Source organism: Haliotis asinina, chromosome 4 (genome assembly GCF_037392515.1).
Source record: "Haliotis asinina isolate JCU_RB_2024 chromosome 4, JCU_Hal_asi_v2, whole genome shotgun sequence".
Taxonomy (NCBI): domain Eukaryota; kingdom Metazoa; phylum Mollusca; class Gastropoda; order Lepetellida; family Haliotidae; genus Haliotis; species Haliotis asinina.
The window spans coordinates 28,194,886-28,206,823 of record NC_090283.1 but is presented as its reverse complement, the minus strand read 5'-3'; the positions used below and the strand labels follow the sequence as shown (position 1 = coordinate 28,206,823).

At 38.8% G+C, this 11,938-nt stretch overlaps 1 protein-coding gene across 1 annotated transcript in view; it reads right to left on the bottom strand.

Annotated features, from left to right (window-relative positions):
- Positions 1-2,349: 2,349 nt before the first annotated feature.
- Positions 2,350-11,938, bottom strand: part of LOC137281471 (26S proteasome non-ATPase regulatory subunit 1-like) — a 274,250-nt gene continuing 264,661 nt past the window's right edge. The window contains exons 25-31 of the mRNA XM_067812714.1: positions 6,920-7,089; positions 6,241-6,414; positions 5,674-5,874; positions 5,211-5,261; positions 4,330-4,405; positions 3,439-3,544; positions 2,350-2,816 (exon numbers count right to left, since the gene is read on the bottom strand). Of these exons, the coding sequence (XP_067668815.1) occupies positions 3,474-3,544; positions 4,330-4,405; positions 5,211-5,261; positions 5,674-5,874; positions 6,241-6,414; positions 6,920-7,089 (743 nt within the window). The 3' untranslated portion in view covers positions 2,350-2,816; positions 3,439-3,473. The remainder of the gene's footprint in view (positions 2,817-3,438; positions 3,545-4,329; positions 4,406-5,210; positions 5,262-5,673; positions 5,875-6,240; positions 6,415-6,919; positions 7,090-11,938) is intronic.

Genomic DNA, 11,938 nt, shown 5'->3' with positions numbered 1-11,938 from the left:
CTGCCGACATGCCAACTGGCGAAGGCGACCTTAAAAGCACTCAACCCAACAACAAAAACAACGGTATTTTCATTGTCTGTGTTGGAGACACACAAGGATAGGTGAGCTTTCCCATGCAATTGCTCTGTGAAACGAGCAATTGACCCCCTCTCACCGCGAAGCACTTAAGTTATGGCTATAGTAAAGTGAACATAGCTATAGGTAGCTGGACGGGGAATAATGGTATTTAGTGTTAAGGATATATTTAGCAGTAGGATTTATTTCAGGCTTGTATCGGTTTTGAAATGGGTTTGAGCTGATGATAATTTCTTTTGATTTTTGTATTACACTTCTCAGAAATGTATTTTGTATTGTTTAGTTCGGGTTTCGATGTCAGTAAAATGATGACATGAAATACCTTGTATGTCCTGAATCACAAGGCTGCATGCAGAAACTGAGAAAACATCGTGGAAAGGAATTTTGTGATGGATAAAGGGGTTTACATCCTGAGTGAACTCTCTTGTGGTAAACATACCTGTGGAACAGGAAATTCACAACACAATGCAGCAACACACATATATGAAGGGTACACAAGAGACACTGAGCCTGTTACAGGGGTTTAGAATGGGTTTAAGAATATTTCGCTCATATGGCGACCTGCATGTGTGTGTGTGAGTGTGTGAGGAGAAGAGAGATGTGTGGCGGCTTGTACCAACCCAGACTTGAGCTGGTTTCATAGTGCTAGCTCACTGAAATACATGTACCTTGTCGCAGTTAACCACGCACACCAGTCCCTTCCCATTAATGCCGAACGCCACGCAGGGACAAACCAGTGGACACTATATATTATATCTATAATTTCATGCGGAAGTACTTGGCCTTGTTGCGCAATTGCTAAAAATGGTCAAATCTTGAGTTCCAATACTATCAGCCAAAGGCTAAACAAAAGTCAAAGCAGTCAGCAAAACAAGAACATCTAACTCCCCTCTACAAATTCATCAGACTTGGCACTCAGATTTCTAACTTGAGGCAACTATGTGGCAGTCATTATGCAAATACTGATGACATCATTTCCTGTGGTCAGGATCAGGATGGACCTTCCCATTGCTACACAGGCACTGAACAAGTTGGCATACAAGTGAACAATTTAAAAGGGATTGTGTTGAAAATAAGTGACCACCAACTACATGAACACGGTGAGACTTTCCAACACTCCTCGTATGTGTTACATATCCATAATATAACAGACTGAGCCAAAATACTACAGATTACTGGCATGGTAGGCTATTAAAAGCAGCCTGTTTTCCTCTAACTGACAGGTCTAGACTGCAATGGGTGTGTCTATATGACAGTGTAGAACAAGTGTGACATATTTGGGTTTCATGGCATGCCAGTAGTTGGTAATATCTGTTAAGCTGAAGTTGTGTTCTTCTCCTGGATGGCAGCTTCTGGCTTAAGCCTGTAATTCTTCAGTTCCATCATACAACATGATACCTGTTATTAAAATTGAGTGTTAACACATCTAAATTTAAGTTTGGTGGATAGAGCAGTAATTTGTCTCCTAACCACCATGCATGTATTGATGGAAAGAGAATTGCATCTTTTATTATCAACATTAATTAACTAGCTAGCAAATAGCTTGTTTGTTAATTAATGTTGTACTCACCAACAATCCAACTATTTGTGAGTGAGTGTATTTGGGTGAACACATATTCACTGATATGAACAGTGAGCCAGGTACATGTTTGAGTAGAGTAATCGTTGTTTTAGATGGTTGAGTATACAGTTACTTTATGAGAGTATGACATAAGATGTATATTTCATCACAGAAACAAATGATCTGTCTCACTGTGACTGAGTGAGCTTCGTTTTTATGCCGCATACTGCAGTATTCCAGCAATATGGCAGTGGTGTGTGAATAAAAGTCTGGACCAGACAATCCAGTGGTCAACACCATCATCGATCTGTGCAATTGGATTACCATGACATATGTCAACCAAGTTATCAAATCTGACCACCCTATTCTAAGACAAACATGGACTCCTGAAGACCAATTCTAACCTGGGCCCTTATTCTCCAAATGTTCGTAGCCCTAAGAATTCGTAACTTTGATCGTAGCCAATGTCTTAAGAATGGGCATACAAAGTTCGTAAAGTTACGAATGTTTTTCGAGAATAGCCTGGCAGGATCTTTGCGGGTGTCTGACCCACTGTGAAAACACATTCTCCTGTGCTAACCGAGCATCTATCTAATTAAATCACAAAGACATTGATACAAGTCCTATAAGAATGTCACTAAGTGGCAGTCAGAGTCAATGAGTGAGTTTAGTTTTACTCCGCACTCGGCAATACACTCAGCAGAACAAGGGTAGAGTGTGTAGTGGTCAGGTTTATTCCTAGTTTTAACATTGACATACAGTTTCGTGATGCAGACATAACAGTTTCAATAAAATACCACATAAGCTTTTAGTTAAATAAAATTAAAATGACATGAACATACAAAATGGAATACAATGTACTTGGAAATCACTTGAATTTTGATACAGTTCTTGAAACATCTTCTTTTCTTTCACACTGGTTTCTTGTAAGTTTAATATACAGATTCTTGTTAAACTTTCGATATGCAGAAAATGTTGAAGTGTTAAACATCCAGGTTTGAGTCAGTCCATTTCTTCATTGACTTTATAATTTTAGAATTCTGACTGATCTGGAGACAGTCCCTCACAGCAGAATAACAGCACAGTTTCACAAAATACATGGCAACATGGACTATTCAGTAAAACAGAGAAGCAGATAACTTGAGGCTCTGGATACAGACTCAGATGACACCTGGATTATCTGAAAAAAGAAGCATAAGGTGAGAAAACAACTTTAATCCCATACAAAAATTAGTCAGATCTGTACCACTACCTAAGTGAGAAAGGTTCTTTCTATTCAGCACTTAAAAGCAATATTAAGAATAGAAATAATCCATGAATTTCTGGATCAAGTAAACAAATTGATGACCCTCTCTATCCAAGACAGCAGAAACTTTACTAAATGTAAGGGGTACAGAGGACCTATAGCTTCTTAGAATGACCATTTAATCACATATCAATTAATAACACGTTAGTTAATTATTAAAGAATAAATAATATGCCAATGATATGCAATCTGCCATAAAGAATTTTAGTTTTGGGCTTTTCCATCAGGTTAACACATTGTATACTTTGGTCACTTACAAGCATAGAGTGAATGAATGAATTTTGTTTTATGCCATGCTCAGCAATATTCCAGCTATATGGCGGCCATCTGTTGCCTCTTATGCTTGCCATAAAAGGCGATTATGCCTGTCATAAGTTGGTGAAGGCCTATTCTACCCCGGGACCTTCACGGGTCCTTATAAGGATAGAATCCAAAGAAGTGCTAGTATATCTGCCTACTGTAACAATGTCTCCTACTGAACTATAGGCTGGCCCACCTGTTCCTATGTGACTGCTGGGCAGTAGAGGGACTCTAGTCTTCGGTCCACTCAAAGGGCTCTGGGGGTTCTGGCTCTTCCTCCTCCTCAATCTTAGGTCCTCCGGCTGCAAGCATTCACATGGAGGTCAGCAAAACAATATTTTACATGTAAATTATGATGTAATATTTCACATCACTTCATTTCAACACTACCAAGTACCGAGCTTCTCTAATGAAGTACTCGATGCCTAGATTCTATCCTCAGGCACAAGGCATCCTGTAGGTTTTCTGTCTCTACATCTCTTGAAGAGTAAAGATGCACACCTTTCACAAATCTATCATCCAGTAACAATTTAAGTCAGTAAATAACTGAGCTGATAAGTCAGTTGCTGAAACTATGCAAAATGATCCAAACTATGTGGACACAGATAGGCTGACCACCCAATCCTCTTTTACACACTCTGATAATCATGAGATTCTTGGGACCTGTTGTTTACCAGTGAACCCGGCATACATGACGTATCAATAAACAACCAGTATGTTCATGTCCTCTGAGATATATTATTATTTTGGCAGCTTGACAACAGAGTAATCCATGTATAACTTTGCATGACAGATATGATGGTGGCCAATAACAGATGCGAAGAATGGCATTGATATCTTCCTGTTTCTATGAGTGAGTGAGTTAAGTTTTATACTGCTTTTAGCAATATTCCAGCAATATCACGGCTGGGGACACCAGAAAATGGGTTTCACACATTGTACCCATGTGGGGAATTGAACCCGGGTCTTCTGTGTGATGAGCGAACGCATTAACTACTTCACTACCCCACCGCCCCTTTTCTGTTTCTATAAATCCCAATAACAGTTTGAATAATTATCATATTCTGGATAGTGTCAAGTGACTTACCTGCTACTGTTTCCACAATCTCTTCATCTTCTCCAGGTTTGGTGTTCTTCATCATAATGATGCCTCCAATTGTCAGCTGGAACATTACAAACCACACACTTACAGTGATGAAGACTGGCACTATAACAGATTCAATAATAACAGCATTAATTTCCTGGTTGGAACCACTTAATCAAAGAGAAAACAGATTTAAGATTAACAGTGTTCAAAGACACATTTATCATATAATGTTTCCTCAAATGGTACACCAACCTGGAAATAGCAGGAACTAAAGTTAGTCTGTACTAAGATTCATGGTTTGATTTATTTTATTTTGCAAAGCATAAAAAATAATTAGATTGTTGTTTCCTCATGTGGGAAAGCTAATAAACAGCCATAGATGCACATTTGAGCACTAGATAAAAAGTTCATTTCCATTTCATATTACAGCAACTATTGTCATTTTTAGACAAGCAATAAGTCTCAAGTATCCCTACATTAAGAAATTACTTGATATGACATGATAACAGATTAGAACTGCCAAAGGCCCAATACAATTCCCGTTCCTAATAAACAGTATTGATGACACGAAAACAGACTCAGGAAACATAATAACCCAAGTATTTAACAGTGGTAAATAACTGAGTTGACAAGCCAGTTACTGAAACCATGCAAAAAGATCCAAAAAATGCGGACACAGATGGGCTGACAACCCAATCCTCTTTTATACACTCTAATAATCATGAGACTCTTGGAACCTATTCTTCTGCAAACACATAGGATAGCAGAAACTTGCACAAAGGGAGACAACCTCAGACAAATTGGGATGTGTGTTGGCTACAGTTTGCTTGATTAGTCAGGATCCAGTATCAAATCTATATTAGACAACAGTGTCAACTCACGTCTTTCACCGGTGTATAACGGACTTCCTCTCCCATTGACAGCACTTTCAACTGCAAAAAGATAGACAAATCTTTAGTATCAATAGGGTGATGTTAGAAGATAGTAACTATCTCATCACCAGTTGGCATTGAATTTTGATTTGTATAAAGCTTGAGGACATCAGAGACATTCAAACAGACATTAAACTTCATTGTTTCAGGAAGGAGTCTGTGAGAGCTCTTCCTTAACTGCCCCAAACACTGAAAAAATAAAAAACCTCAATCAAATATTTCTACTTCAAACAAGTAATAACAACAAAGATGGCTTCATGAAGATGCAGCAGTTGAAATTACATTAATCTTGTAATCACAATAAAATGTAATCTTCTAAACTCACACCTGAAACAATATATATTTGTCTGAACCTCCTGGCTTTATTGAAATCTGATAGGATATTTGCTATACTTAGTGACAGATGACCTACCTGAGACTTCATGACACGAGCAGGATTGGCCATCATCTCAAATGTAGGCTCTGGTTCCTTCTCCTTCTTCTCCTCTTTTTCTTCTTCCTTCTTTTCTTCCTTCTTATCATCTTTCTTGTCAGCTTCCTTCTTCTTTGCTTCTGGCTTCTCTTCCTTCATTTCCACATCCTTCTCCTTGCCTTCATCTTTCTTCTCTTCATCCTGCATAGGACGTGGAACAAAAATGAAACAATCACTACATAATCAAAGAAATTCAAGAACAGAACATAGGGACTGAAAGGAATTACAAAATCTCTCAAACCACGTTCCACTGGATGTTGAAATGCCTAAACACTCTTGTCTGGGGACAAAAACATTGTGGAAAATCACACCTGAAAATTAAGAAACACAACACCAGTGGGCTTATATTGATATCATTGCAATATGAATATTCTATGCTGAATGTACGCCAAAGGTTTCCTTATTTATGTTGCAAGAGTTACACTTCAAGTGAAAGAATGTTCAAGTATTAAAATGTCATGGTTTGTGCAAAGTCTTAAAAATTTTCCCAAATGGACAAAAACTTACAACTTCCATCTTTTCATCCTTCTGCTTCTCTGCATCCTTCTTCTTCTGCTTGGCTGTGATGCTGAGAACTGCAGTCTCCACCTTCTCCTTGGTCTTGGTGCTCTTCTCCTCTAGGGGAGGAGGGTAGGCAAATGTCGATGGCTTTGCATTGGATTTGAACTCAATCTTCGGCATCTACAAACAGCACAGTATACAAACTTGAACTTCGGCATATTACCACCTGACATTTTAACTTAAAACGAAGCATTAATGCATGATTGTACCAGTCATGCTGCTAGTTCCTAGCATTGAACACAAGATGCTTATGGCACTTGTTGTTGATTTATACCAATATATACGTTAACAACAAACAATATATCGAAATAAGCCATATTTTTCATCAATAAATCAGTAAAGATACAAGTATTGATAGGGCTGGGGGGAGCCTAGTTTTTTAAGTGTTTGCTTGTCACATTGAACACCTAGAATCCCAATGTTTGAAGCCCATTTCTAGAATATTTTGCGAAAAAGCAGCATAAAACTCAGCTCATTCATTCTATGGGCTATCCCGAAAGACCCACAGCACTGCATTTGGAGCACATTTTCATGCAAAATCTCAATATAGACCCTTTTTTTGTTTCTTTCTAAGAACACATGGTATGATTTCATGTCAGTCAGAACCAGTAGGATAATGACTCACCTTGAGGTCCGAGTTGAGTCCCACCACACAGTTTGGTGTGAAGGATAGTGACAGGAAGTGAGTGAGAGGATACCAGAACCAGTACTGACAAAACACCAGCAGCCCAACAACAGCCTCCATGTTGGTGTGTCCTGTACGGGACTGCAGAGACACAGTAGCATTGCGACCTCCTGAAACACACACACATCACACAGTCAGTGTTATATACTGGATGTCTTAGAGCAAGAATCAGCCTTGGCTTCTATAGAGAGTGAGTGAGTGAGTGAGTGAGTGAGTGAGTGAGTGAGTGAGTGAGTGAGTGAGTGAGTGAGTGAGTGAGTGAGTGAGTGAGTGAGTGAGTGAGTGAGTGAGTGAGTTTAATTTTATGCCGCACTCAGCAATATTCCAGCTATATAGCGGCCGTCTATAAATAATCGAGTCTTGACCAGAAAATCCAATGATCAACACCACGAGCATCGATCTGCGCAATTGGGAACCTCTGACATGTGTCAACCAAGTCGGTGAGCCTGACCACCCGATCCCATTAGTCGCCTCTTACGACAAGCACAGTCACCTTTTATGGCAAGCAAGCATTGCTGAAGGCCAATTCTACCCCGAACCTTCAAGGGTCAGACTTCAATAGAAAGACTACAACAAGTTATTCAATATGACAGTGTTTCCAACCTTAAGATAGAAAGATCAGTATATATCGCAGTTACATAACGCAAGGCTCCTGTAAAGGGATTAATACTATATCAAAGGACCCTTTGATGCTGGGGGTGCATCTTCCCAAATGGTACAACTCCAAGATCTGAATAACTTTGGGCTTTCTTCCCATATTAAGCTGGCATGCCATGAAATAACTTGGTCACCACTTCCTCATTCACTCACTCATTCACTCTCACTCCAGAATGTTTCTGAGCCAATTGAAGCAGCTGATCATCAGATCAACAACAGCACTGTTTAAAGGGAGAATACTCTTCCTCACATAACCATTGCAGACTGCAGATTTTATAGGTGATTCAACGATACAAATTGTGTTTGTGTGTACAACATTGGACATTTCAGTGCTACAGTCACACACTGTTGATATGTTGGACTTCAGTTTGTCTTAAAGGGAAGGGACCTGTGAAGGTATGTGATAGAATAGGCCGTCATCAGCCCATGCTTGCCATAATAGGTGACTATGCTTGTCGTGAGAGGTGACTAACAGGATTGGATGGTCAGACTTGTTGACTTCGTAGACATACATCATCGGTTCCCAGTTGCGTAGATCGATGCTCATGCTGTTAATCATTGGACTGTCTGGTCCAGACTTGATTATTTACAGACTGCAGATATACATACAAGTGGAATACTGCTGAGTGCGGCATAAAACTAAACTCACTCACTCACTCACTAAAAGTGGAGACTCGGTCATTTATGTCTCTTGTTGCCATCATTTCATTTGGAGTTGAGTTCATTCAAAACTTCAATATTTACAGGGTTTTACCTCGATGAGGTGCCAGGACCCCCAATTATTAGTATGAAGGGGCCTATGGACAATATGAGGGTTCTATGAAGTGACAGTTGCAGAGAACTGATGCTGAGAAGATGGATGTCCCTGTTGCGAAAGAAACAGCAAAGCCACAGATGTGTTGTGGGTACAGTGAATAATACTGCGAGTCCATGCAGATGTGTTAAATTGTTATTCTGCTTTCATTGTTTGCATTTGTGTGTACTGGACACACACTGGCAAGTCGCCTAACACCGTCATTCCCACACACTGTCTGTCGAAGGAGTACCATTCCTAAATAACAAGGCACTATCTGTCAGTTATAAATGGTGATGTCAGATGGCACAAAACTAAACACTGTTCTGAAAGCAAACATTATTTGAGCTATAAAATAATGTTAAAAAGGCAAATGACTCATAATTCCCGCAAGGGATCTCAATTCAAATGTTTATTACAGAACGAGAGTGAGTTTTCAGTAACATTCTAGGAATATACTGGCAAGGTACAGAAGAAAAGGGCTTCAAATATTGTACCCATGTAGGGAATCGAACCCATGTCTCTGTTGTGATCAGCCAATGCTTCAACCGCGAGGCTACCCCAAATGTTTATAAGGGTATAAGTCCATAAGCATTAAGTGCATATTGTACGGTATAGGATCAGCTAAACAAAAGATTAACACCATATTTAGCCGTTTCTACTCTTGAAGACATATTATAATATAACAGATTTTAAATCTTAAGAGCTTGTAGTTGCCATTAGGTAAACAAAATGGTTGAACTGAATATTTATTTGGTATGTATTTTCTTTTAAGAACGGACATATAAAAGCAAAATCTTCAAGATCTTTGATATTGTTCAAATTACATTATGTGCATACCCTTTCAGACTTCACAATATTATGATGTCTCCCGGTATTAATACATCCAACTCCTACATGAGCAAAGTCATTTGCAAGGCTGAATCTATTACATATTTTCTACTTCAAGGCTAATCCTAAAACTTGCATAACATCCATATCTAGAGCCAGATGCTCATATATCTGTACATTCCTGGGAGTAAATATCTTTTCATCTGGTTTGAAACAAGAGTCATCAGAAGATGACATATCCCCCCGTCCCCACGTTTGAAAGGACAAATCATCTGACAGTTACTTATTGTGTTTTTAGGCAAAGTTTGAATTGTTTCCATGGAATTCATGAAAAATATAAATGCCATATATCTGTAATCAGAAAAAGTCACCATTTCAAGATCTGTCTCATACATCTGCCAAGGTCTTTTGAAAGATATGAAATGGTTGTGCTCCGGAAATGAAGTTCGAAACGTGTCCATGGAAACCGAGAAAATAATAAATCACAAAAACCTGTAAATACCAAAAGGCACCACTCTGGGGTCTGCCACACATATCTACCATGTTTTACTGACAGATATTAAGAAGTTTTTGAGTTCTGCTCTGGAAATGAAACACACCTTTCACTTTTGAGACTAAGTCCGAAACGTTACCATGGTATCCAAGAAAATAATAAGTCACAAAAACCTGTACATAGCAAAAGGCACCACTTTTGGTTCCGATTGATATATCTACCATGTTTTGCAGAAAAATATTGAACGGCTTTGGAGATCTGCTCTGAAAACGAAGCCCATCCCTCATTTTTGAGAGTAAGTCTGAAATGTTTCCATGGAAACCAACAAAATAATAAATCATAAAAACCTGTAATTACCAAAGTCACCACGTTGGGTGTATGCCACACATATTTACCAAGTTTTACTGACAGATATTAAGAAGTTTCTGAGTTCTGCTCCGGAAACGAAACACATCTCTCATTCCTGAGACTAAGTCCGAAATGTTTCCATGGAAACCGAAAAAATAAAAAATCACAAAAAGCTGTACATAGCAAAAGGCACCACTTTGGGCTCTGCAACACATATCTACCAAGTTTGGCAGAAAAAATATTGAACGGTTTTTGAGTTCTGCTCCGGAAACGAAGTCTATTGCTTCATTTTGAGACTAAGTCCAAAACGTTTCCATGGAAACCGAGAAAATAAGGAACCACAAAAACCTCCAGATAGCAAAAGCACCACTTTAGGTTCCGACTGATATATCTACCAAGTTTTGCAGAAAAACGTTTTTTTAGTTCTGCTCTGGAAACGAAGCCCACCCGAACATTAGACTAACACCAAAATGTTGAATGGAAAAAAAAATAAATAGATAAAAAAATGCCAACAATCTGTAAATAGCAAAAGGCACAACTATAGGTTGAGACTATAATATCTATCAAGTTTGGTCTAAAAATATTGAACGGTTTCTGAGTTATGCTCCGGAAACAAAATAATTACGGTCAACTGAACGGACAGATGAGGCGTCGACTATATCCCCCTGCATTACATGCCTGTTATATATAGTTATATATCCAGCGTGTTGATAGAGCTGACAAAACTGAATCAAATGATGCCTTACTTCAACATATTCTGAATGTATTGTAGGTTATATCTTTTCAATGAAATTGTGTATGTAAGATGGCTTTAGGGCCAATAAGTCAACAATGGCAATAGTACACAGCAGCAGTAACTAAATCTAAACAGACAACCCAATCACTGAGTGACTGAGTGGGCATGGTCTACACTGCTTTTAACAATATTCTAATAGTGTCAAGGGACACAAGCAACGGGCTTCACACATTCTACCCATGTTGGGAATCAAACCCGGGTCTTCAGTGTGATGAGGAAACACTTTAACCACTACAATACCCCTCACCCAAGACAAACAAATGGCTGACAGCATGAGCAGCTAATAATCCCACTCAGGCTAGTACCGATTCAATCCACACTATAACAAGGACGTGTCTTGGTACTGAGGACCTGTCTCACTCTGACCCCTCCACATGAGAGCAGTGACCCAGAGTATATAAGAATTGCAAAGCTTGTGGAATAACACATGTGAAGTTATTTTGCACCTAAATGAAACATCTCCCATTACAAAAAAACATTCTTCTGCTAGGATCACAAGAAGGGATCTTACAGTATTTGCTGCCATCTGCTTTTGAAGGTGATTTTTCAGAATAGAAAGATCAAACTGAATTATTTTTCAGGCAATCCGGTGTTGAAGTAAATCTTACTCTTTGATTGAATAAGCAGTCACACACACAAAAACCCGACCAGACAAGAACACAAACATATGGTGAGACTGTGGACATCTATAAACATACTGCTGAGTCAGAATGAAGACTTGCAAAAACCTTCAACTTCAGCCTCAATCTGGATTAGAATGTTCTAAGGTGCCACAAGAAAATGAACTCACTGTGTAACCGCTCAAAATTTGATTTAGGCTTTGTATTAACAATGGTAGATCACAGCAAATTCCATTGAAATCTGCATCATAATCAAAAGGAGATAAACCATGTGGTCACAGTTTTACTGTCCAATGAATAATTGATTTGACCAAATATGGCACTGACAAAGACCCTGTGAAAATTTAGTACATTGGCAGCACTCTTGCCACTAATTTAATTAATCACCCACATGTTGTTATAGTTCAGAGAAAAATGGTTT